The 25,485-nt window shown below is 51.9% G+C and overlaps 10 protein-coding genes across 10 annotated transcripts; 6 read left to right on the top strand and 4 right to left on the bottom strand.

The window, feature by feature from the left end:
• Positions 1 to 3,540: 3,540 nt before the first annotated feature.
• BDW74DRAFT_8349 (uncharacterized protein) lies at positions 3,541 to 6,437 on the top strand. Its single transcript, XM_073733848.1, has 2 exons — positions 3,541 to 6,361; positions 6,429 to 6,437. Exon 1 carries the CDS (start codon positions 3,686 to 3,688, stop codon positions 6,170 to 6,172), a length of 2,487 nt encoding a protein of 828 aa, XP_073590159.1. The 5' UTR covers positions 3,541 to 3,685; the 3' UTR covers positions 6,173 to 6,361; positions 6,429 to 6,437.
• BDW74DRAFT_8310 (Zn(II)2Cys6 transcription factor) lies at positions 6,404 to 8,930 on the top strand. The gene has a single exon (XM_073733837.1). The coding sequence runs from the start codon at positions 6,635 to 6,637 to the stop codon at positions 8,351 to 8,353; it is 1,719 nt and encodes a 572-aa protein (XP_073590158.1). The 5' UTR covers positions 6,404 to 6,634; the 3' UTR covers positions 8,354 to 8,930.
• Positions 8,931 to 10,317: 1,387 nt separating this feature from the next.
• BDW74DRAFT_172896 (uncharacterized protein) lies at positions 10,318 to 12,335 on the top strand (the record flags this gene model as incomplete). The annotated part of the gene is made up of 2 exons (XM_073727689.1): positions 10,318 to 11,039; positions 11,093 to 12,335. The coding sequence occupies 2 exons, from the start codon at positions 10,318 to 10,320 to the stop codon at positions 12,333 to 12,335; spliced, it is 1,965 nt and encodes a 654-aa protein (XP_073590157.1).
• A 2,247-nt stretch (positions 12,336 to 14,582) lies between these two features.
• BDW74DRAFT_172895 (uncharacterized protein) lies at positions 14,583 to 15,365 on the top strand (the record flags this gene model as incomplete). Its single annotated transcript, XM_073727688.1, has 1 exon — positions 14,583 to 15,365. One exon carries the CDS (start codon positions 14,583 to 14,585, stop codon positions 15,363 to 15,365), a length of 783 nt encoding a protein of 260 aa, XP_073590156.1.
• Positions 15,366 to 15,544: 179 nt separating this feature from the next.
• BDW74DRAFT_142898 (uncharacterized protein) lies at positions 15,545 to 15,929 on the bottom strand. The gene has a single exon (XM_073722791.1). The coding sequence runs from the start codon at positions 15,810 to 15,812 to the stop codon at positions 15,657 to 15,659; it is 156 nt and encodes a 51-aa protein (XP_073590155.1). The 5' UTR covers positions 15,813 to 15,929; the 3' UTR covers positions 15,545 to 15,656.
• A 358-nt stretch (positions 15,930 to 16,287) lies between these two features.
• On the bottom strand, positions 16,288 to 18,434 carry BDW74DRAFT_142896 (Zn(II)2Cys6 transcription factor). Its single transcript, XM_073722790.1, has 4 exons — positions 17,703 to 18,434; positions 17,372 to 17,655; positions 17,183 to 17,307; positions 16,288 to 17,138 (listed from the first exon to the last, which is right to left on the bottom strand). Exons 1-4 carry the CDS (start codon positions 18,001 to 18,003, stop codon positions 16,424 to 16,426), a joined length of 1,425 nt encoding a protein of 474 aa, XP_073590154.1. The 5' UTR covers positions 18,004 to 18,434; the 3' UTR covers positions 16,288 to 16,423.
• A 458-nt stretch (positions 18,435 to 18,892) lies between these two features.
• BDW74DRAFT_164918 (uncharacterized protein) lies at positions 18,893 to 20,567 on the top strand (the record flags this gene model as incomplete). The annotated part of the gene is made up of 4 exons (XM_073726342.1): positions 18,893 to 18,971; positions 19,019 to 19,169; positions 19,218 to 20,466; positions 20,532 to 20,567. 4 exons carry the CDS (start codon positions 18,893 to 18,895, stop codon positions 20,565 to 20,567), a joined length of 1,515 nt encoding a protein of 504 aa, XP_073590153.1.
• Positions 20,568 to 20,913: 346 nt separating this feature from the next.
• Positions 20,914 to 22,852, bottom strand: BDW74DRAFT_184775 (MFS transporter; the record flags this gene model as incomplete). The annotated part of the gene is made up of 5 exons (XM_073730893.1): positions 20,914 to 20,956; positions 21,037 to 21,605; positions 21,712 to 22,208; positions 22,287 to 22,443; positions 22,535 to 22,852. The coding sequence occupies 5 exons, from the start codon at positions 22,850 to 22,852 to the stop codon at positions 20,914 to 20,916; spliced, it is 1,584 nt and encodes a 527-aa protein (XP_073590152.1).
• Positions 22,853 to 23,481: 629 nt separating this feature from the next.
• BDW74DRAFT_172891 (uncharacterized protein) lies at positions 23,482 to 24,101 on the bottom strand (the record flags this gene model as incomplete). Its single annotated transcript, XM_073727687.1, has 2 exons — positions 23,482 to 23,807; positions 23,954 to 24,101. The coding sequence occupies 2 exons, from the start codon at positions 24,099 to 24,101 to the stop codon at positions 23,482 to 23,484; spliced, it is 474 nt and encodes a 157-aa protein (XP_073590151.1).
• A 699-nt stretch (positions 24,102 to 24,800) lies between these two features.
• On the top strand, positions 24,801 to 25,274 carry BDW74DRAFT_172890 (uncharacterized protein; the record flags this gene model as incomplete). Its single annotated transcript, XM_073727686.1, has 1 exon — positions 24,801 to 25,274. One exon carries the CDS (start codon positions 24,801 to 24,803, stop codon positions 25,272 to 25,274), a length of 474 nt encoding a protein of 157 aa, XP_073590150.1.
• Between the last annotated feature and the right edge of the window lie 211 nt (positions 25,275 to 25,485).

The following is a 25,485-nucleotide window of genomic DNA, read 5'->3' as shown; positions in this document are numbered from 1 at the left end:
ACGCTACGAACGATTTCGAGTGACTACCTTGTTGTCCGTCCGTATTTCTTGCATACAGGATCAGAAGACCTCAGTGGCCATGATATTGACTGCCCCTGTGGTACATTACATTGCTTGAAGATGTGCCAAAATCTTGAGACGACGATGCAATCAAGAATTCTCCCAAATTGTTGATCGCGCAGATCTGTCGCCCTGCCTTTGCGCCCATCAAGTCATCAAGGGCGCACCCAGAGGTGTTGATATCGCAGGCCATTCATCTGCAAGCCTTACTACACCAACCCAGCACACTAAACAAGAAAACGCGAAATCAAAAAGGCAACAGGTAGCACAGAATCAAACAGGAATGGGCCTCTGATGCGCTGACTGACCCCTCTGCTCACCTTGTTGACCCTGCATAACCTGTATACAGCCATCCAGACCAACAAGCAGATATGTCTCCCGCTCCATTTGCGTGCGAGATTTAGATTGACAACTTAGCTATATGTTATAGTCGGGTCGAACCCATAGATCCTATCCGGAATCGTGCACATGGATTCCATCCGTACAGCGAGCTGGTCCGCCATTCCTGGCTTCCACATCGACATTTTGCATGGTGCATTCGTGCACATATCTCCCACTTGGTAGGTTTTCTAGTGCGATGTTGCCCCCTTCCACTGTGTATATGGTCTTCGCATATGCATTGGCCGACAATTATCACCCCAAACAACATATGGGGGAAGTTCCGCTCTGTAGCCTAGGGGAGGAGGTGCCCCCTGTGGTGCCCCCTGGAATGCCAGCGGCAGTGAAGGCGTCAGGCCACCTGAAGCCAGTTAGGAACTCTCATGGGTAACATCATCATTCATCGCAACTACCTTCATCGTCCCTTTCTTTCCGTATTCCATTCGCGCCCACCCTGTCGCTCTTGGGTCGTCGCATGCATATAGGCGACGGAAGCCGTTGATTCCGACGCCCCAGACTGATGGCGAGAGTGCTGTTTGCTGTAGACCCATCTCCCCCTCTTTTGGATTGGATGCCCAATCTAACAAAAAACCCTGGCGCACTCCGCCCGGTTTTGCGCACTGTTGCCAGGTTCGGCTTGTCTCTTTCTATTGCCAGCGCCAGACTGTGGTTTCTGGTAAATCGGAGCGGGAGCGGGACCACGGCAATTAGCCGTCCGCTTTGACTGTCTGGTGCGGGCGCCCATAGCTGTGGGCAGGTTTTTGATTTTGATCTGGAGCGCGAGTCAGCTATGCTGAGTTGTCCTAAAACGAAATAAAGAAAAAGAGCAGAATCAGGGCGCGAGGGCGATGGTTAAGTACCCTAGGTACTGTTCCCCGTACAACACGACCTCGCTCCTCCGGTGCCGGAATTACACCATCGAACTTTCCAGCTGTTTGCGTTCTATCCCGTTGGATGTTACGCGTGTTGGGGAACCCTGGGGGATTCGGTACACAGTTTCAGTGAGACTGCACAAGCGCCAAGGCAACAAGCTGAAACGCCTTGCCCTACTTGTATGGAACTGATAGTTGGCATATCAATTCGCTCGGTTCCCTCAGGATGTCTACACCTTGACTCCCGGTACGTGGACCTGATCGTTGCTCCTTCCTTCTCACGTAACGCATCATGTTCGTTCCACGAACCAAAGCCGCGTTCCACCTCGCATTCCAGCAGATTGGGCTGGTTGGTATAGGGAGGACTCACTAACCTCTCTAAAGCCAGGCTTACTCGCCATCCCCGCCCTCCTTTCGATGCGGTAGGTGACGTGGTGGACTGCAAACGCGACTTCTCTTCCCTTCGTCATCTTCGTCCCAGTGCTCCAATCCGGATCCGGGACCGGCGTTGTGGTCGTATCGTGTGACAATGCTGTAACGCCTAATGTCATCCATTCTTTTCCTATCACTCGTGCTCGTGTCTCCGTTGGTGACCCAAGTGGATATTCTTCGTGAACACCTCTTGACGGGTAGCGTTACTGCCCCTTACTGCATCAGAGGGATGTGCAGGATATCCCTGAGTGGAGGATTTGATGCTTGATCTAGGCTGAAAGCAATTGTTGATGAGCGCCCATCTGCGGCTTTTGTGATACTCTTATCCACGATAGGTACAGATCCAGCTCGCACCAGCCTTGAATGGAGCTCTGCCGACAACCATTGCTCGAGGCTTATCATCACAATTCCTTCGCCAGAGACAAGCAAGTCTACAAACAACCGATTTGAGGATTGCTAAGGGGCACTTCGGCTGCGAATTTCCGTCTCACAGTGAAGCCAGATCATCGGCAACAAGGCTCTTGCTGTTCAATTTCCCAAACGAACTAGTATCCCTGGTAAACCTCCCGCTGCATTATGAGGAGTTCCTAACCTTCAAGTTACCGATATTCTGGACTCCCAACTCGCAAGTCTCCAAAACTATGCCATTAGGCCTTCCCGAACTCAGGTTTCCCGTCAATAACCGCAAACAGGGGTTTCCACTACCCTGTCTCAACAGACGCCTAGAAAATGCTCATCGAAGTCTCAACATTGAGATGAAAACTTCCCTCGACCTCCTAGCAGACTACTAACTATGAGCCCCAGCTTGGCAATATCGGCAACATGCAGTGTGTATATTTTTCCCGACCGTAGTTCACTGACGGGCCCTGACAAGCGTAGAGCCTCGAGAAACGCGCGCCCAGAATACACGTCGTGTTTGCTGCTTTGACCGTCTCGTTCTGGTCTCGCGTCGGGTCCTTCCTAACACCTACGTAGCGGAAACACCCTTGGCTTCCTGTAAAGGAATCCATTATCTCTTCTTCATGCGGGCCGCTCCGACTAGATCAGGGTTCATAGCCAACAGGTGGTTTATTATCGTAACGACTAGACTAACAAGATAACACGCGGCTGGAACGCCTTACCATTCAGTCCCTTCCTCTCGAAAGAGCTCAAGCTCGTCGTCTGCATAGTGAATGGCGATAATCTTACTATGCTGCGAGACTCTAGGGTATATACGTTACGTATACATGATAATCCGGTGATATTGTCATATTTGGCGATAGTCTCAAGGTTTTGTTCAAACGCGTCGAGTGTGATGTAGAGTCCCTTTGTGGAGCTGGAGAGCTCGTATACCCGCCTCCTCGACGTTTCAAGCCCGAGGTTACTTACCGAACTTCTTCGATTCTATCGTAACATCCCTGGCAATCCGCCTACCGCGGAGAAGACTGGGGAGATATTGAATAGACAGTGGACTAGAAAGCTCAGAGTCCATTGTGGACACCACGAGCATCTATTTTAACCAATGGCAGTAGGGGAAACAGGCCTCTTGTCCGGATTTGGAGCGACATGCATTCGCATCTATAGAAACGCCTGCGCTCTATTGATTGAGCAAGCCAAACAACTTCTGTGCAAGATGGTCTGCGTATACCTTCGCCGTTAGATGGACTACTCATGCGGAACGTCTTTTATCTAATCAACATGTCAGCGAATTTTATGCCTAAGAAATAGATAATGGCCGACAGCTTGCTGCCTAGGACAGCAGCCTAGTGATGCTAAGCCCTGATTCGATGCAAGCGTGCTGTGTCACCGACATTTCTGCATCCGAGGGGGTTCAGGTGAAGAAATGCACGTGCGCTGAATACGAGGCTCAGCTTATATGCCTCCAACATCATCTCTGCCATCGTCGAAATCGCCCATTTATCGCTCATATTTTCTGAACCGTACGAACCATTTTAGAGACCGAAATGCCTGAGTTGAGTATAAGAAGGAAGCGAGAAATGTCAGAGGAGAGCGGAGGGACGCCTGCACGGAAACGCGGACACGTTGAAGAAACGGACAGATCGAATCCATGGGCGAGGTGGTGCTCCGTCTGGGATGACGACACCTACGTGATTGACGAAACTCGCGTAAGAAACCTGCTACCAAAGATAAGTGAGGATAAGCCGTCTATTGAAATCATGTCCGACATTGTGTCGGGCATGGTCATCAGCGGCCAGGTGCATCCGCTGATTTTCGAAGACGGCGAAGTAGAAAGCGTGCGTCTGCGGTCACTCGCCTTCTTCTCCGAGTTGGTCCACGACGTTGAGAAGGGGAAGGAAACATATCAAGCGTTGAGCGCTGAGAAGAAACGCACCGTTTCCGTTGGCGTTCGCGATTTATACCTCGCGACGTGGCAGGGCCATGCCGACGACCGCGAAGGGCGTCTGCTGAAGGGAATGATCAAGGTCATCGATGGTTTTATCGAAACGAGTCAGGCTCAGGGAATGGAGTTGTCTTACTGTCCATCGGCTAGCTTGCGGGCTTCGAAGTTCGTCGAGGACCTGGATCGTCAAATTGACCGCGACCTGGTTCCTTGCTATGCACAGATTCTTGACAAGCCAAGGTTGTTCGTTGTGTTCGTCGATGCGGCAGAGTTGTCGTACCATAATTTTGAAAACATCATACCGCTAGATCGATGGATTGAGGCGCGCGAACAGGCGCTGGAATTATCGCTGGAGGCGTTTGAGCAGCCAAAGGCAGGTCGCGAGGTATTCACTTGCAAATTGAAAGGTCCGGCTGGCAGTTCGCTGAAAGCGCTTTCGTCGCTGGACCTCTTCAAGACCCCACTGAACAAAGAAACGCGCGGCGGCGAGCGCTTCATCTTCCACTCCAACCTTCTCAGCAAAGCACTCACTGAAGGTGTCAGAAGGAGCGGTATCCTGGGTCAGATCGCCACTGGAAAGCTAGAGAAGGGCTTTGAGTTCGTCAACTATGTCTTCCGCTGTAACCGGTTCGCCCCTGGAGACAAGCGCTTCACGTCTCACCGAGACACCCCGTACTATGACCGAGCCAGGTTACACGTGTCCAAATATACAATCCTCATATATCTCACATCGGGAAAAGGCGAGCCGGCCTTGCACGTTGATGATATCTGGCTTTACGACGTCGAAGAAATGACCTGCGTCATCTTTGACCAGAGCCTGGAGCATGAAGGCCGGCCGTTCATCGACGTCAAAAAGGTCTTCGTGCGCAGTGAGTTAATATTTAAAGACGAATCTCTTCTGCATGATGACCGGATCGCTCCATTGTTCAGCTCGGCTTGTTACCTTACGGGCCAAGGAGTATTTGGGGAAGACCTCGCCGCGTATGCAAACCAGTGTTTCGAGCGCGCAAACGCCCTCCATTGGGCCATTGAGCAGGACATCCCCGAACCACCAGTATACCTAGTCAAGACCTTTCGCGATGCACAGTTCGTGACAAACGGGTATGACTACTGGTTCAGGAGAGGTGCGGCAGCAGGTATGGAACTGGAAGGTTGCGCAATGCTTGCGGTGCTGGACTACCTCAACTGCAAGATTGGCGACAGTCCATTTCGCTCTCTCTGCTGTGCCAAAGCCGTTCGACGAAGGATCAGAAGTACGGCCGAGGTCTGGGAGCTCCTTCGTCCCGACGAGGATCAAGCCGCTGAAAGATGTCAAGCGCTCAAGCCGCTCACAGACGCCGACATCGATAATCTTGTCCAAGGGGATCCCCACGAACCGCTGTCCCCGCGCGAGATCTATCCCGGTGATTCACCCTCACAGCTTCAAGATGAACTAGACAGTGGCTGGCCGTGCTGCCCATTCCATTTCCGTCTCACCTTTGATGCATGGAAGAATGAGGAAGTTCTTGACGAGTATCGGAAATGCTGGGAGGATACGCGGAAGCAACTATTTGATGTCCCGCTTGTAATGCTTGGACAGCAGATGTTCATCAACAAGTCTCAGATCCTGGTGGAAAGGGATAAGATTTTTATTCTGCGAGCCCAGGACACGAAGGGATTGCCACCACTAAACTTCGCGGCATGCTGGATAAGTGTGCACCCTTTAAGTCCGATCATATCGAGTGAGGAAGTAAAGACTCCAGAGTTCCTCATACCACCGATTTTGTTTCGAGAGGATGGCCATGTCTGGCACTTGGTAATGGACTTGTTCCAAAACGACTGGATAGTGAGCGTGGATAACGAGAGGAGCATTCCATTGCCGGTAATCACGAATGACATGGATGGCTGGAAATATGGCGATACTGCTTGGGAGGAGGCTCAGTCGCGCGATGAGAAGAGCCGTGGAATACCGATGGCCACGAATGGAACTGATGACAGCAAGGACGAAGAAACTGCTTCCGATGATGCAAGCTGCAAGTTGCCTGGTGATCATGATAGCTCTTGGCAGTGGTCTGATTTCGAAGCCTTCAAAGATGAGCCGTTTGTGTAGTCAGATAGGAGGCCTTTGTGTTGTCGGACGCATTTTCAAACTCCGGCGAGTGGCCGAACCGGAAATTCCATTTGCATCGCGATGGCTTGTATTCTGAAGGCACGGGAACATTTACATGGATGTGTCTGAGACCGAGGAGGACCGCGCGACACGCGGTTTGGGTATGTGGAAGCCACGCGAGCAAGAATAGTAAGCCGTCGAGAGATTGCTATCCATAGCTAAAAATAAGGGGCTGAACGCAGTCGCTCATGCTCAGGCGAATCTGGAGCCTGTGCTGAGACTTTGGCGGGGATCAAACCCGGATCAAGTCAGCAAAAGGGGAAGGAGCGGCCAACAGATATTACATAAGCAAGGGTCCCTCTTTAAACGGACTAGCGTCTCTTCGGGCTCGGGTCTCCAAATCTCGCTCGCATCTCGCATCTCCCATCTCGTGTTTCACAAATCCCTAAGCGAGAGCTCAAAATGGTCCGAACTACCATTGCCTGTGAAAGATGCCGATTATCCAAGGTCAAATGTATTCACAATGGCAGTCCACCGTGTCGAGGCTGCGTCAAAGCTTCCAAAACTGCTCCTGGGCAGTGCGTACTGGCGAGGCCCCAGCTGAAGAGACGGAGATGTCGCGATGGAGCCAGAAAAGCCGATGTGGAAGAAAGCTTCAGCGTTGCCATGGAGCCCCCCAAAACGCATGCGGAGAGAGTCGGCAGCCCATTGTCTGAAGCTCACACTGAAGCTCCTATCGTACGGCCAAGCAAGCCGTTGTTGGCCGATCTGATGCAAACAGCAACGGTCTTTGTCCACAAGTTCCGAGAGCTGGGCTTCCTCCATCGGCCAACATTCTCTAGCGATCTGAAAAGAGGCGATAGCAAAGCGAGACTTCTTGGGTCTGCATTGACTCGCCTCTTCTCAACCGCTTCTCCAGGAGATCTCCAAGACGATCCTCCTCTGATCTCTCTTGCTGAGCCGCCCAACCTTTACATCGTTCAAACTCTTCTTGTTATTTCCATGGCCGAATGGGGACGAGGTAATATTCAGATGGCATGGATGTATGGCGGAGCAGCAATCCGGATGATGCAGCTCCTTGAGGTATCTACAGAGATCCACAACCGAACTTTCTGGAGTTGCTTCATCATGGACAGGCTTGTCTTTTCAGGCATACACCAACCCCTTTGCCTTCCGCTAGATACGGTGAATACACATTGGCCGGTGCCAGACACAGACTACGCACTTGGAAACGCGAACGTCACGCACCACCTCGTCATCGACCCTTTTCCAATGACACTCGATTACTCCTATGCAATACTTGTCCAGGGCTTCGAGATTTGGGCGCGAATACATAACTGGGTCGTTAGCGGTGGCCGTCGACGAAAGGATATGCTTTTAGACGACAATCTCCCGTGGAAAGAGAGATCGTCATGGATGACAATGCGCAGGCAACTGCAGGAATGGCGGGATGCTCAAGAACTCCCGCTGCAATATCCCACATCTCCCGCTAGTATTGCTACCTCATTAGAGAAAGGCGAGGTCTTCGGTTACATCAATCTCATATACTTTGTCAGCATCCTGTTTCTGACGCGAGAATACATTCCTTTCCTTCCATGGCCAACGTCTACACCCATCGGCCCAGTCGATCCACCGCTCCTGCCAGCCCAAGCACCAGATGAATGGTGGAGCTCTCAAGCTCTGGAGCTCTTCAAAGCGGCGGCGTGCATTACTCGCATACTGGACGATTTGGAGGATGAGGGCGCAGCGCTCAAGACTCCGTTTGCCGCGTTCTGTAACTTCTCCGCAGCCACTATGAACATTTACGTTTCGTGCTTTCCGAGCATGAACCTTGGTCGGAGCGGCGACATGACAGCTATCGTCGATCGAAACCTTGCATATCTGGATAAGTTTCGCACGACTTGGCGAATTGGAGAGGGGTGGTGGACAACTGTGCAACGGACAAAGAGTCTGTACGAGCGGCACGCTCGGCAACCAGAACGATACCTGGGCAAGACCCGCGATGACTTTGTTGAATTGGAGGCCTCTATTCATGGTGTCGCTGAACCTGACAAGCACGACAATGCCACCGGACGATCGGAGCCGCAAGAAATGCCACCGGAGAATGTAGACGAGCTTGATTGGGCCATCGAGTGGCCGCTATGGTCGGAACTTCATAGCATGCACTGGGAGTCGATTTAGAGTTTGGTTTGGGTATCGCCATGCGAATAGATCTCATGCATGCATTTACAAGCCTTCCCGACTCTGTTCACCGTCATCCCCAGCTCTTCACCTGGTACGCTTTATCCTTATGCAAGGAGAGCATCCGCAATTATGTGCCTGACCAGCATCACTTCCCTAAGTCCCTTGCCCAGCGTGGCAATACCACGTCTTTTTCCCTCGCGCTCAAAGGCGAAGTAGCTGCCCGTCCTTGCTGCCCACACACCACTTTGTCCGAGTGTAGGAGGACACAATATCAAGCGCGCAGTTCCCTCACCCGAAACAAGTAGCTCTTTGGTGCGGCAAGACACCCATTTGTCGCCCCAACGCCTGCCCACTAAACATACATTATCCCATTATCCAGGCCTAGGCGGAGAACCCCTTCTGACACTTCTTTACGGATCTTTCGCGGCAGTCCTTTCTTTGTCTCGGAATCTATAGCCAGATGCCGGAGTAACAAAGCTTGAGGTCCTTCGCGTACCACATTAACGTCGACATCGATTCAATTATATCCCCAAATGATTCCTCACGCCCATTTTTCGCCTCGCTGCCACTCCCAACGGAATACGCCCGCAAACAATCGTGGTTCTAGCAGCTAGGGACGCCCTTCGCCAGAAATAACGAATTCAGCAATTCCTCCAGCGGATATATGATGCGAGAGCCTGTACATACGTAGTCAACTGACTTGGTGAATCTGTGCCGTTCTCGCGGTCAGCATGAAAGAGGCTCCCGTGTCCAATCTCAAGGTATTGCAACTGCTGCGACGCTGCATCAGTAGAGAATTCCGCGTGACGAGGAAACAAAGGGTTGGAAGTTGCGCAGCCTCATATTGTTAGAGGGGAAAAAGAAGCTGTTACCTCAGTGGAACGAAGAATCTCCAATAGCGACAGATTTCTGTTCTTACATGGTTCCGTGCATAAAAGTCGAGCTGCAGGACTGCAGGCATTGGAGCCAACATCTAAAAACTCCATCCGACAACTCCGAATTCTTCCACCTAGCCGCTACCGTGCTGTTTCAGATGCTGAATAGATGGCAGATACCATCTCGGGCTCGCCGCGTCGAAGTTACCGACTAGACCTACAGAATGCCTCGCCTACAAAGAGTATTTCGTATCAGGAAATCGTCTGTTCTACTGTATGCCGCCCGAGCTAGTTTGTCAGCCGCGCGTCATCGAATCCATGGTTATGTGTTGCGGCTGCTTATTCCGTCATGGAGCGGGAATACACAACAGGGTGGAGGCGCTGTGCGTCATGTCTTTAGAAGAAGGGGATGTGGATGATACTGCTGGGAGCGTGGTGGTTTTGAGAGCCGGCTACGGAGAAGGGACAGTCCCAGACCGTGACATTGGTGGTTATGAGGAAGTAGCATTATGTGAATTGAAGAGCTGAATACAGAACCTTAATTGATGCTTGGATCTCGGGCTGAGTCTTGGTTACACCCGGTGATGGTGTACCTGCCAAACCAACCTTGGTACAGTGAAACACCTCCCCGTGTTTGGCCATGAGTCACTGTATGGTATGGCCACCTAGCCGGCCACATCACGCCAGTAGGTCCCCTAGGGTCCTTGGATTGGCTTGCAAAAAGACGTTGCCAGTCTAGAGTCTTCTTAGGCAAGTTCCGCTCGAAGTGGTACGCCCAGCCCGCGAGGACAGATAGAATGGGGCACCAATGAGGCTTGTTCTTCACTGACTGGACAAATGAAGTCAGAATGGCATTGTGTCTGATAAACTTTGGCTGTTTGGATTGCTTGGCCGGACAGGATTGGAGGGTGCCTGCGGCTGCGCCGCCAAGCCAAGCGGGACAAGGGTCCGGACCACCCCTATGACTCTGCACCTTCACTCCCTCCCCTTCTTCATTTATTCACATCCAGGTCTCCCATTCACTCTGCCTCAGCTTCAGATTCTTTACTCTCTCCTCCAAGACTCCGCAGTCTCTACTATCTAACAATGGAAGATTCCGTGCTTCTTCCTCCCCTCCTCCCTCCTCAACATCCCCTCCCCATCAACCCTTCACTTGCCAGTGTCACACAAACTCTTCCCCACAACACCGCCACCCCTCCGATGATGGCCCATCTCTCGGGCTCTAGTCCCATCGATTCTCGGATCCACGAGCCCAATCTCAGCGAGGTCTGGGATCTTCAGGATCGAGTCGCCCTCCAGGGTCGCCTCTACACTCCGCCGCCCATCTGCACCGCCTGCATGGAGCCTGCTGACAAAGTTGCGATCTTGCCCTGCGAGCACCAGTACTGTTCCGAGTGCCTTGCGCATATGTTCGAAAATGCGATCTCCAACGAAGCGTCCTTTCCACCCCACTGCTGCGGTCAGCCACTCGCCCTTCAAAGTGCCCACTATCTCCTGGACCCCGAGCTTCTGAAGCGCTACATGAAAGCCAAGGCTGAATTTAGCACAACCCGCCGAGTCTACTGCTACGAAACCAACTGCGCTGCTTTTATTCACTCGTCCTCCATCGAGAACGACGTCGCCATCTGCGGAAAGTGCGGGCGCGCAACGTGCACTCAATGCACCAACAAAGCTCATGAACCCCTCGAAGCTTGCAGTGAAACTATCGGCGTCCCCGAGTTGGAGGCCACTGCCGCTCAACAAGGCTGGCAACGCTGCCCTGCCTGCAATCGCATGGTTGAGCGAACTGAAGGCTGTTCCCATATGACGTACGTACCGCGTTGTCGCCAATTGTCGAAACAATGTACTAATCACTCTACAGCTGCGTATGTGGCAATCACTTTTGCTATCAGTGTGGAGAACAGCTCAATCACGGGTTTTGTATTTGCGCTCGCAATGAGCTTTTCGAAATACCGCAAGGACTGCGGCGCCGACAGCCACGTGCTCGTTTCATCCCACCGGTTGACCCCCTGACAGGCAATCCAGTAACCCCCATCGTCGATCACCGTCAACTTGCGCGTCGGGAGGCTATCGTTGCTGTCAACGAACGGCGAGTTCGCATGTACGAGGCCTTGAACCGTCACCGTAACGAGACACCTCTCCCTCCTGGCGCCTTTCCAGGGGACATTCTACCCGCAGCACCGCAGGGCAATGCACCTGCCAATCCCGCAACTGCCCAGCAGCAGCCCAACGCCGGCGACCGTGCCTCCCGTGGCACGTTTGCTTACGAGAAACATGACCCAATTATCCGCGCTTGGCACGAGTACTACCGCGTGTTGGGAGGGACCGCGGTCATTGAGCCCTACGTCTCGCTAGCCGATCCACGCCGCGACACTGGCGGTCGAGTTCAAACTCCTCCCCAGCTGAACGCAGACGTACGCACCACTTTAACTGCGTCGTTGCGCACAAATACTGGACCCCCTGCACCTCGTGAGCATGCTCGTTCTCCACGAGCTATGCAGGTAGACGATGCACGGCTGAATCTCTGGCTGGAAGACAATCTCATCGTGCAACCCCGCCTAACTACGGCTCCGCCTGTTCCTCGCGAGACCACCACCACTCCCGCTGCCGGGCGTGTCCACTCTCCCGGAGAACTGCACCGCCGCAGCCTGCAAACTCGTCCAGGAACTCCCTTCTCGCCGATTCCCGAAAGCGTTGAAACCAACCGTACAGAGCGCGGCACCACTGCACCTCCGGCCATGCCACGGCCCACCCCTTCACCTACCGCTAGACCTCACGCTCGTCGCGGTGGCGCTTTCCCCCGTCTCACTCTTCCACGTTATACGGGCGCCCTTCCTCGTCTGCTTCGTCTGAATAGGACTCGCGACACCGCCAGCAACGCCGCAGACACTGACGTTGATCGTGATGCTTGGACTGCCCCTGACGATCCAGCTTTCACTGCAGCTTACGTCCAGGAGGTCCTTGCAGCCGAACGTGCACGTGGTAACACCGACAGCCCAGCCGCTGAACTCATGGCCGATTTTACCCGCGAGGATGATGACTTCACCATTGTCGATCGTCCCCTTTCCACGTCTCGCGAACGCGCCGAGCGCGAGTTCTGGTAGAGGATAGTATCTCGCTGCACCTGACTCGCGTCTTATTTGTTAACATTTGGCGTTGGGGAATGTTCTCAATTTATCTACCTTAGTATCTCGTTCTATTTAGGTCACTCCACTCTAGCTTTTTGTTTATCGTGACCGCGTTCTGTTTGGCTAGTATACCTTACCCAGAACTCGCTATTTAGCTTTTTGTGTTGGTGACCGCGTTCTGTTTCGCTAATATACCTTACCTAAAACTCGTTGTCTCGCTTTTTGCGTTGGTGCACGCACCGTGTTTTCGCTAATATATTCACCTACACCGCGCGCTTTGGCTTCTGCTTTTTTGTTTTTTTGTGAGTTATATCTGGGTATATTTGTCGGTGTCTCTGTCTCTGGCCCCGACGACTGGCAGGGATCTATGGCTCACTATACTCTAGTTTAGTCTAGGTACCTATAGGACGAATATATATAGTATAGCTCTTCACTGCAAGGACCACACGGCTAACATCAGTACTAACATTGACTGCGACTGTGCTGAAGGCATGCCTTCCTGGTCGAGTGTGCATGTATGGCAAGGATTGACAGAAAAACCTCTAGCCCTTTACTGGTAAATATCGGAGCGAAGTCCGAGCCTGCTTCATTCTTTGGCCTCTTTACAGATCTCTCTCCCCTCCAGCCATGACCCGATCAGCGGCAATATGAATGAGCTCAGCGAACATACATGAGGACATTGGCGGATGCCGCATTGCCGGACTGCGTCTCATTGGATCTGGAGGTGGATTGATGAATTGTGAGAAGGCTGGAGATCAGAGTCATCACGATGTTCTCGGCTTCAGCTCCTTGCGGTTAGATTAGAGCGCTCTCGTAGTAAGACGGAGGCTATGCGAGTGACTGATGCGCTTGTTGGAGCTGGAAAAGACAAAGGGATTTGGACGTAACCTCTATACAGAAGCGTGAAAGGGATCATCGTAGCATCTGATTGTTGAGGTCTGGGTCAACCGCTGGAGGAAAGGACAGTCCGGATCAATGTCGCGGGCAGAAAATGACGCAGACGCGAAGCGAAGGAATCCGTCGCTGGACCTTCTGCGACGAGCACAGACGCCAGTTCTGCCTCCCGATTGGGGAGTTCTAGTTTCTGGATGCGGACGCGGCCCATTTGGATGAAGATTGCTGCTCCGACGCACCTGCACCTGCGTGCCCGTTCGCGCAGAGGGAAGTAATTTAGGAACTTCAAGATCACACAACGACAGCACTCTCCAGTCCCCGGTACTGCTTACAGGCTTTCGACAAGGCGTAGCCTCTGGTGCGTGTGGATGCTGACCATGGGAGAGGGTGGTGGTAAGGCGCGACCAAACAGAAAGATTCGGAAACTTGGTGTAGCCGGTAATACTACCAAAGCAGATGCTAGAATGTAGACCGGATCTTGAGCAACACCAGACTGAGTAAAGAGAGATGAGAAGGCCCAACCAACACCACAATAACAATGAAACACGTGACCTCTATACAAACGGGGATGACTTGCAGCATCAAGGAAAGAGGTAGGTTTAGGCCGATATTGACAAGTATGACATCCCACGGCACCTATCATAGGCAAACACTCTGTATTATCAGTATGTCTTTCTGCCACGTGTCTATTTTGGACACTTGTGTTGAATCATGTCTTCGTTATTCTACAGCAGGGGGAGTGCGCCAGGCCGATTTGGGAATAGCGGGGTCTGGGGTCCTAGAATCCCATTGTAGCAACAACCCAGACCAGGCCTCCTTCCTTTTCCCCCTCCATCCGACAATTGAGACTCTCTGTTCCATATCCAGTGTGAGCATCCAACCCAGGTCAGTCACTTGAACTCCTTGCGTTCCTCCTTATCGACTGCGAGACGCTTCTTGGCAACGCCCACATCAGCAAACGACACACAACTTCTGTTGCCGGTAACACATCACTTCGGATTTATGTCGCCAGCATATGACGCATCGAAACCTTGGGTTCAACATGGAAGCGGCGAGCAAGTCTTTGGGTGGAGTGGGAAGACCCCGCGATGGAGCAGAAGTGTCCAGATGAGCGACCGACTTTGTTTTCCCTGTGACCCGCTGGCACATTTCGAAGTGAAAACCCCAGAAGAAGTCCGTTGCGAGGCCAGAGCAAGGTCTGACAAGATATTCGACGCCTTCAAAACCCTAAACAATGTCCTAGAGCGCCATGAGCCAACAATCCACAGACGCTAGTTGAAAAAGGGCCGCAAACAGAGGCTTAACATCCTGTTGAGTGCTTGACCAAACATGCCTGCAAAGCACCGGCCAAATCTCATGTATGTTCGGGTAGGGAAAGGGGTCATATTCAACCACGACGAAACCCTTCGCCGAGAGATATTCATGTGGCCGCATATTAACCAGGAAGACCTTGCAAGTTCCAAGACACTACTACTCCTTCTGAATGCTCGGAGCCGCCATTGTCCATCACATTTTGCCGCGGCTGACAGTGACAGCATGAAGCTGGGCTTTATGGCTGATATTATCAAGCAGATCCCTTTGAGTGGGTATGTGGTACTTGTGAATGACGTCGCCAAAAAATACGCGGGAGTATGGGAACAACTCACGTGGTTACTCACTCTTGTCTATCTCGATCAGGACCTCGTGCCACAGATAGTGGACGAATTAAAGCGCATGATCCAATCAAGCCGTCGAGCGTCTGACCTGGTGTACTCAAAAGTGGCTGAGAGTCTGAGAGATCTTTCCATCTTGGCGCAATGCCGCCATCAGCTAGATTACTACTTTCGATGGTCCCGCGCATGGAACATGGATCTCGACCCCCCGACACGTGACGAATTGATACCGGGCTCGAGTTGGCCGTACGCATGGATTCGCATACGCAGGGCCCTTGTTAACCCGATTAATAGCCGGCCTATTACGCGGCTTGCTAGGTTCTTCAGCAAGCCTTTTCCATACCCCATCAACAAATGCCAAATCAAGGAGAATGTCCAGGCCCTTCGTACCGCCGAAAAACACCTGGACACTTTTTGGGCTGCGGTAGACAAGATCCTGCTCACTAAGGCACTGCCCTGATTCATCACCTATCGCAGCCCCGCGCCCTGCGACGGACGCTGGAATGGATTGAACCAGAGAACAAACTACCCACGTCTAAGAATGGCAAGACAAACCGTGCCCAACGTTTCGATGTCACAACCGCGTACGAGCCAATGTCATCCATTTACTCTGGACTATCTCCGCGCTCGATAAACATCGTGCGACCCAAGACAAAGACAAAGACGCGCGGTACGCCACAGAAACCGGTACCTGATGTCCAACTTCATCTCCCAGACGCACAGCCAACATTCACCGTCGATGCCCGCTCGCTCAAAGTGTTTCGCGCCCTCTTTTTAACACCCCCACATTCATTCCACTGCCGGCGAGATTCCGTGGAGCGACTTCATCCACGCTATGATGTCGCTGGGCTTTGCCGTCACGAAGCTCTACGGGGATGCATGGCAGTTCGAGCCGAACGGGATGCATGCTAAAAAGGGCATTCAATTCGTGGGTCCGCGGGTCGCGGGGAAGCTCCCATTCAGCATTGTGCGCCGTTATGGCCGCAGGCTTAACCGGGCCTTTGGTTGGGATGCGGGAATGTTTGTTTTGAAGAAGAATAGATCGATCGAGTACGATGAGCTCCATCCAGTTGGGTCATGATCTGGTTGTTCCATTTGGATGGCTAGACTAATTGAGGCCTTGGTTTTTCCTGGTTGTTTTGAAGGCTTTGGCCTGCATGTTGCTTTTCCTTTCCGTGCGCTTCGAGCTCCTTTCTCTTGTTCTCCTCCTCTTGGATATTTTCCTCTTCTAAAATTCCCACATCGCTGACCCTTTGGACCAATCTTCGTTGCCATCTCGTATTTCATCTTCTGAAGGGCATTGGGAGCTACGTTACCACGACTCACAGATACCAAAGATCTCATGCGCACCATCTAGGTTCCACCTGACCCTTATTCTTCATTTTACTTCGTTACTTGCTCATAATAATCGTTTTGGTCCATTCCGTTGTATCATCTTATCTAACTAGGCACCCAAACCCGCTGCCTCGGATGTCTCCACTTGAAACCAGGTAAGGCCAACACTCTCACTTTCCTCTATTAAACCCGGGCGAGGGCCACCAACGGCGGAACGAAAATGGCATCCCAATGCACCTGGAATGCTTCTTCTAGCTGCCCGCTTTCCAACCACAGAACTCTTTTGATTTGCGGGAAGACGTCGTCCCGTCCGTGCATCGGCAACGAACGAATCAGCAGCTGCGCCCTCTCGGCAAACCAAGTATAGTTAGGCGTCCCGGCTGCGGCTACGAGACCGATTGCCGTAATCCAAACATTGAGCAGGTCACCGTTTTCGCATTGTTGCGAGAGATCAAGGTACGTTAGGGACCTGATCAGGAGGGCGACCATGCTGTTCATGATCACGTCGTGGGAGTAGTATGTTGGTCCGTGGATGATGAACATGTACAGAATGGTTGCATAGCGGATGCTTTCTGTTAACGGGGACTCTGGCACTGCTAACCCGGTCGAATCCGGAGCGGAGAGGAGTAGTCGGTGGATCACGAAGCACGTCAAGTCGTGGAGCCTTGTACTTGACAAGGGAGTCTGATGGGCCCTATTGAAGGCCGTCCGAAGACAGACAAAGGCGTTCCGGACTTCTTGCTCGGTGACAAAGTCTAGAATGGCAAGAAGATGCGAATTATTGAAAGTATTAGCGGCGATACCCGGCTGCCATTCAGGAACAAGAGGGATACCGTCGCCAATACCAAAGTCGTCTTGAGTCGAGAATTGCGGTTGGCCCATTACGAGCAGCGATACCCTAGCCAAGGTCAGCGTCGCCCGATTCCTGAGCAGTTTGCTTACCAGCTGACCATCCTCGCCGTCAAAGGGCTTGTCTGCCGCACGGCGTTGATGCCGCCCCTCATACTCACCAACCTTATGACGCCGTCGACGTGCATTTGACTGGTCCGGATATTACCTTTTCCGAACTGCGTCGAAGGTGTGAGCAATCATCCATTTCATCTACATGAGTCGGTCACGGATCATTCTTACCTCGATAGCTGCTAACGTGATGACTGAGTTCATGGTGCCATCTTGCACTGCCAGCGTCGGATCATCGACTTTTCGTCTCAGAAGCGCGACCGAATCTGCCATCAGGATCTCTGACGCATGAAACCCCCTCTGCGCGAGACGCTCTTCATCCAGACACGCTGTCTGCAGTGAAACGTGGAAGAGGGCCGGATCGCCCAGCGCAAGAGGCCACCATGAAACGAGAAACGGATTTGAGGTCGCGTTCAGATCGAGTGGGTAGTATTGGAAGGCGATTTTGTGGAGGACTAGATTGGTCAATACTCACTCCCGGTATGTTGAATGGAAAACTTACAGCTGAAGATGAGACGCTGGACATGTTGCCGCGGGAGTCTCGTCGGCGGATATGACTCGAAGGGGTCTACCGAGCCAAATCGATCATTTATCTTCGCTCGCTGTTCTAGCGCCCCTAACGATCGACCATGTCCCTGACAAGCCGGGCTTGGCCGTATGGGTGCCGCAGCTGGCAATGGCTGGTTCGCGTACACGCATTCAACTCTTCGTTTAATGCATCGAGAACACCGCGGTGTGCCAAGGTCACAGCTAGCCTTGTACTTGGCACAGGCATTGCACGATCGGCGGAGTGATGGGCGCATTGCAAAGAGAAGATGTTGAGATAGAGTGTTGATGGTGTGGAGAAGGCTTGGAATCAGCCCACCCTCTCCTGTCACACTTGAGACGCGCTAGTGATTGATCGCTGGCCAATGACGTTGCACAATGGTTGCTTGTCAGTGCAGGACCTTCTGAGTCGGAATTGGCGTCGTTCGTTGTCGAATTTCAGATTCCGGTTCTTTATCAGCAGCGTCAATAACTTCTTCTGTTGGCCTCATATACCCCACTCGCTGGTATATGCAGTTGACGTAGTGTGACAATTGCTATTTTCCCAATGAAAAGCATAACACTGGCAACAATATATTCAGCCAACGGGAAGATATCGGCAACGAAACGAAGACTCCTCAGCCCAGGAAGTCCCGCTGGTATCCATGTACTCTAGGCACGAAAAGAGGCACCCCAGTTGTTGTTTTTGTTTCCATCTACCATTGAAACGTCGATTTGTCGTCGAAATCAGATGAGGCTTCTCTGAATCATTCGATCAACAAAATGCACGTGACTGGCCCCCGCTATCGAAAGAGGACTAGTCTCCGAGTCCGCCAAGACTCAGCTTAGGAGCCTAGTCCTTTTTGAGTCGAGCCCTAATCATCGTGCCATTACCAGGAGTGCATGAAGCTGCGTAGTGGGCAGCATGAGGACATGTTCCAGATCCCATGATAGAGCGCTTGGCTTGGTGCCCCTAGACGATCAAAAGGGGCGCTCATCTAACCAGAAAGTTGCTATAAAGCGTTCAACCCACCCACCCCAGGAGTTTGGAGCGACCTGGTAATTACAACGACCCCCCAACCCTTCACGATGAATCAATTGGGCAATGGAACGCTGCCATATTCTGGAGCCTTGCAACAGTCGGAACTTACTCTGCCTTCAGGATTTATGCAGGATCTTCTGACGGGAATACCGGCCTGGCAATACATTGTTACTCTTCTTATCGGACTCGTCGTCTACGACCAGGGTATGAGGTAACAAGCTCACAAGCCAAATGCCGTCTGACTTTCCTAGTTGTATACCTACATCGCAAAGGCTCTATCACCGGGCCGCTCTTCAAGATCCCACTTACCGGTCCCTTCATCCAAGCGCTTCATCCGAAGTTCGATGCCTACCTGAAGCAATGGGCGAGTGGGCCCCTAAGCTGCGTCTCGGTCTTCCACAAGTATGTAATTTCTCGAGACCTTCTATAGAGAGATACTAACGCAGGCAGGTTCGTCTTGCTTGTCTCCGACCGCGACCTTGCGCACAAGACCTTCAAATCACCCACCTACACCGAACCGTGCATCGTCCCGATCGCAAAAGACATACTTGGCCACAAAGCATGGGTTTTCCTGCAAGGAAAAGAACATACAGAGTACCGACGTGGTTTGGCACCGCTTTTCACGAATCAAGCGATCGCATCGTACCTGCCAGCGCAGGAACGAGTTCTGGCTGAGTACTTCGACAAATTCGTCGCTGCATCTGAAGCTAATTGCAACAAGCCCATGGCCTTTATGACACTCTTCCGTGAGATCAACTGCGCCCTGTCGCTTCGGACGTTCTTCGGCGACTACATCTCGCAAGACGCGGTCCAGAAAATTGCGGACGACTTTTACCTCGTCACCGAGGCACTCGAACTGGTCAATGTCCCACTGTCGATGTACATCCCCTTCACGAAGGTATGGAAGGGGAAGAGGATAGCTGATGCGGTACATGCCGAGTTCGCAAAGTGTGCAGCGGCTTGCAAGGAGCATATGGCTAAGGGCGCAGAGCCAACCTGCATCGTCGACCACTGGGTCTTGCATATGCTACAATCAAAAGCATACCGTGATAAAACCGCCTCCGGGCAAGAGAATGCCGAGAAACCAGCAAACCTCATCCGCGAGTTCACGAACACCGAAATCTCCGAAACCCTGTTCACCTTCCTCTTCGCCTCACAAGACGCCAGCTCCAGCGCAACAACCTGGCTCTTCCAGATCCTCGCACAACGACCCGACGTCCTGAACAGACTCCGCGAGGAAAACCTCAACGCCCGCAACGGCGACAGACACATACCCTTCGACCTGCCCATGCTCGAATCCCTCCCCTACACGACCGCTGTAATAAAAGAACTCCTCCGCCACCGACCCCCCGTAATATTCGTCCCGTACCTCGCGACAAAATCCTTCCCCATCACACCAACTTACACCGTCCCAAAGGGAGCCATGGTGATTCCATCCTGCTATCCCGCCCTGCATGACCCAGAAGCCTATCCAAACCCCGACGTCTTCGATCCGGACCGCTGGATGACCGGCGACGCAGAAAGCAAGACGAAGAACTGGCTTGTTTTTGGGGCCGGCGCGCATGATTGTCTGGCGAGACGGTATGTGCCGCTTTCTATGGCGGGCATGATTGGGAAGGCGGCGCTGGAGTTGGACTGGGTGCATTGTCCTACGCCGACCTCGGAGGACATTAGGGTCTTTGCGACGTTGTTTCCTATGGTATGTCTTCCTCGCCTTTTTTCCTTGATTCTGTTTGTTTGTGGTATGGTGCTGACTGGGGATAGGATGGATGTCAGTTGGTTTTCAAGAGGCGAGAATAGTTCTATATTCGTTCTATATCATAGCTGTCTCATAATGATCGACCGAAATCCAGATGTTCCTGTCGGCGGGCTTATTTCCATTATCTATATCTCAGGCCCCATATCATTCCGATTTCCATATAATCATGTTCGGTACCAGCCATGGTTCAAAGCTACCTTCTAAAAATTTCAGCGTTGATGAAACACAACACTGAAGCGCGCTTAATGAGAGCTTCCTGCACAATTCTTTTTCCTTCATCAACGGATGAAACTAAGTCAGGGCTGGGCTGATTAGCACTCCTAGACATACCTAAGATCTCAAGCCTGCTTAAGATCTAGCATGCCGTCTCCCAATAACCCCTAGGGCCTAGATATCATGCCTCGCAAACCGACTCGCCATCCTAACCCTCCTCCCCACCCACCACAACAAAAACGGATACGGGACAAAAAGCACCGTCAAACAACCCAGCAGCGTACAAGCCCATCCCACGCCAGATTATGAAACATCGCCGTCGTGAGAAGCGGGAACCCCGCGCCAAACGAACTGCGCATGAAGCCGTTGCCTGCGAGGACATATGCCGCATACCGCGGGTACGCGTGAGCCTGGTAGGTGAATATATTATTGAATATCAGACACCCGCCGATTGCTAAGAGTCCAGATGTAATTATCGGGGTGAGCCAGTGGATACTAGTGAAATTGCCTGTCCAGCCAAACCAGAAGAGGCTGATAGGCAGACAGATGCAGCCAACGCATGCTGGTGGGAGTTGTGCCTCTGGCGTGATGTTACCGTTGGCATCGAACATGCGAGCCTGGTACGTATATTTCCAGTAGAAATAACTGGAAATGGCGAGGGCAATCGTACCGATGAGCTTGCCGAGGAAGGTGAGGCCTGTTTGACTTGGATTGAAACCGTGCTTCTCTTCGAAGATTATGGGGAAAGCTTCGAACCGGATGTATAGTATGCCGTAGATCAAAGCGATGTATAGGTTTAGCAGGAGGATTATGGGTTCCAGAAACGACAGTTGGAAGGGACGGATTAGGGCTTCAAAGAGGATGTTCTGGGATGCAGTAGCATAGTGTCAGTGTCTTCTTCCAAGATTGGCATAACCTGCAAAGCCTGACATATCTCTTGCGCAATATACCTCGCGTTGGCCTTGAAGATACCTTTGAAGATATACTGCGAACCTCCAGCTCAGCCTCAGCCACACAATTGGCATCACCGGTGATCTTCCGAATCCGCTGCGCGAGATGACTAAGAATAGTAGGCGCATACGTCTCCGATAAGAGAAAAAACAGCAAAACGATCGTCACTCCGGATACCCAAATCAACTGCCATATAGTCCACGTCCACCCCTCCGCAGCAACGGCGAACCCTCCGACGAGCGGTCCAAGCACAGGCGCGGAAATCACAAACGCGCCCCAGATGGCGATCATGGAGTCGCGAATCCGGGGGCTGCAGATATCGCCCATTGACGCACCCCCCGTCGCAAGAGCAGGAGAGCCGAAGAAGCCGGCTAAGAATCGGAAGGCGGGGAACATTGCTAGATTGCTAGTGTAGATGACGGCGAAGTTGAGGAATACGAAGATGAGTAGGCTTACGACGTAGGTTGGGCTGCGGCCTATGGCGGGGAGTTCGGAGAGGGAGGAGAGGATCATGGGGCCTGTGATGGGTTAGTAGTCCGTGTATTCTAGTATTTGCGAGGACCATGGGTAGGATTAGATATTGAAGTCAAACGAACCCAAGCTGTACCCCAAGACAAATACTGTCAATTCAAGTGACGCAGCGACGGTACTGATACCGAAATGGCTCACTGCATCAGGGATTCCGGGCGTATAGATGGCAGACCCGATATCGATCGAGAACGCGAGTAAATAGATCTCGGAGCTCACAAGGAACTAAGGTTTTTCGTGACGATCTAGTTCTGCGGGTTCTGCGCGATGAGACCAGTCAGAATCACACAGCATGATCTATAAGGGATATGCTTACCTCACTATCATCAGGAGCCCAAGTAATAATCCTCAGCGGCCCCCCGTCTTCCGTCCTCGTCCGCGCAATCAGTGCTGGATCCCGCCCCGATCGGGACCGGGGCGCCTGCGACATGAGGCTGTATAGCCCGTACGTTTCTAGATCCTCGTCCGAGTCTGAAGTTAATGATTCCTCGCGCTTGAGCACGTGCGGGTTCTTGACGTAGGTGTTCAATTTCGATGGCTCTTTCTCTTTTGGGAATCGGAGGAGGCGGTTGCGGCTGAGGAATTGGATGGTCTTGCCGAAGACAGTGTCGCGAAATATTTCGGCGAACGTCATGACAGGATTATAAGAATCTTGGGACTTAGTTGGTGGATAATGGAATTTGAGGACATATCAGCATTGGCGATGAATGAGGTCCCAATAAGCTCAGTAGTAATTCTGGTTCTGGCGCGGTTATCAGGTAGTTATGACGCAAAATGGGCACCAATTCTCGATGGTACCATTATTATTCAAAGGTTCTTGGCGTCGCAAGACTAGATTACTACATGTAGTAGAGTGATGATTAAGTCCGGTACCATACCATGTACTCGATATCCCGGACTTTTAGAGTTAGGTACTCTTAACGTCGAAAGAAATGTTTACAATATAAACAAAAGAGTCTACGTTATTATGGGTCCAAAACGTTATCATCATTGAAGGCTTGGAGCCATCTATTCGTGATGCAATTTCCTTTTTGATAGGACCTATTCCAGACATATTCCATTCTCTACTAAGGTAGGCAGGTAGGATAAGTCAAAAGAATGGAACATGATTGTACCGTATTCATAGTTCAACAGAAATTCAATTTGGTAGACTGCGGCACCTGGTATTGTAGTCTTCATCCACATACCATATTTAGCCAATGGGTTGCTTTAACTTAGGCAATAACCAAACCTTACTTAGAATCCCCCATGTATGGCATGTGCTCATTTCCTCCCACCCTCCCAAGGACTAGCAGGAACCTTTTCCTTGACTCTCGCCCTATCACCACCCTTAATCCACCCGCGCCGCCACAGGACCTGAACCAGATGCGTGATCCACCTGTCCTCCGTCTGGTCATTCTTGATCGACCGGTCAATCCACGCCGAGAGTCGAGCGTCCGTCTTCCCATACGGCAGCTGGCAAATAACCGCGTACCCAGCACTCTCGGCGACCATGCGATCGTAATCTTCCCAGGAGATGTTTTGGGATTCGTCAAAGCGCGTATAGACTGTTCCTGTCGCCGCGGCCGTTGCGCTGGTTGTTCCTTCAACTGTTTGCGAAGCAGCGGAAGCAGAGGTGGGAGCAGGGACGGAGTAGATATTCGTGACAGTGTAGAACGGTGCCTCCACGGTTGATGGGGTGTGCGGGCCAAGCAGCAGGGTCCACCTGAAAGCAGCAGGGTCCACCTGAAGGCACCCTCCGAGGAAGCCTCGATGTTTGGGGGTGTAATGACCACCAGCTGGATGGGGACGCGGCGGCCAATGGGGGCGGGTGGAGGGGGAGGCGAGAGGGAGCGGTCGCGGGAGTTCCAGGTTCCGCCGAGTCGGAAGCGTCTCATGCTCATGATGGATGGGTTGGTATGGAAGAGTGCGAAAGGACTTCGGGGCCAAAGGCGAGGAAGTATGTTTGTTTACTGCAAAAGGTCATTGAGGCCCTCGGGTTTCGGTGAGATTGAGGTCCCTTGGTGGTGATGGGAATAAACTGAGTTTATAGTTGGATTGGGAGCGCATTTTATACATCGAAGGTCGGTAAAAGGCACAGTTCCCATTGTTGCTGTGAATGAAAGGGCTAATAACCCGTGACTTATCGGTATCCTTTGTCCATTCACAGAATCCTCCCAAGGTCACGGTGAAGGGCAATGACAAAGGATAGGTCTGACGAAGCAGGGCGTCATTCAGTATGCGCTTTTGTCAATCATCTTCTTTGTCCAGTATCTTCTTGGAAGATTCCTTGTAAAGGGTCTTGGACTTATTGTCTGAGTACAAAAAGATCGAGGTCCTTTATCCGGCATACATAGGTAGGGTCAATTGGTTGAATGAAGCATTGAACTGTATGGTGGCCCGGTGAAAGGAACAAAAACATACAATACAATGTCACCAATGGCTCAATGAATAAATGAGAAACGGATATATAATCTTCTAAATTAACTGAAGACATACCATATCCATACTCGTCACTTCCGAACTCCTGTCCTCTCTTCTTACAAGGGAGAAAAGCATCACCGTCCACTATCCAATCCACCAAGCTATCAGTAACCTCCAGCATGTCTTCCCAACCCCCCAACCTCTCAACCCCCCAATCCCGAAATCCCGACATCCCCCTCCGCCTAACAATAATAACAACAGGCCACAAGTCCCCCGCCGACCCCTTCCAATGGACAATCCTCGTCGGCCCCCGCGACGCCGACCCCTCCGAGCCACGCCCCAAGTACATCACGATCCACATCTACCACTCGCCAACGGGCTACTACTCCCGCTCCCTGGAGGTAGAACAGATCAACCAGTCTGATATGGACACACTGGCTGCGGAGTGGCCGTACTTCGAGGTTGTGTGTCAGATGCCGCCCAAGCCGGAACGCTATAGATTCATCTCGGCTATTGATCAGGCCCTTGGGCAGCGGGAGAGACGGTGGGTTAGTGACTTTTTGGACGTGCTTGTGAAGTGGGAGTGGATTGGGGAGGATGTCAAGGGGAGGGTTGAGGGGAAGGTGTTGGCGAGTCCGTGGGAGCCGGTGTAGGTATGATGCGGAAGCATCCAGTTAGGGTACATGGGTATATGTTGGCTAGGGTATTACAGATTGGCTTAGGTATTTTGTTATTATCTCAAACGTTTAATATAAAGTTAAGGATTTATACTCAGCACATTTTGCCATATATTGGAATTCAAATGCAGTGAACTGCACAATCAAGGTCGTACTATGCAATGTTCCATGTCGAAGGAGATTAGGT

This window comes from Aspergillus multicolor (assembly GCF_047715735.1).
Source record: "Aspergillus multicolor strain CBS 133.54 unplaced genomic scaffold BDW74scaffold_1, whole genome shotgun sequence".
Taxonomy (NCBI): domain Eukaryota; kingdom Fungi; phylum Ascomycota; class Eurotiomycetes; order Eurotiales; family Aspergillaceae; genus Aspergillus; species Aspergillus multicolor.
The sequence above is the reverse complement of the archived record's forward strand: the minus strand, read 5'-3'. Positions and strand labels throughout refer to the sequence as shown.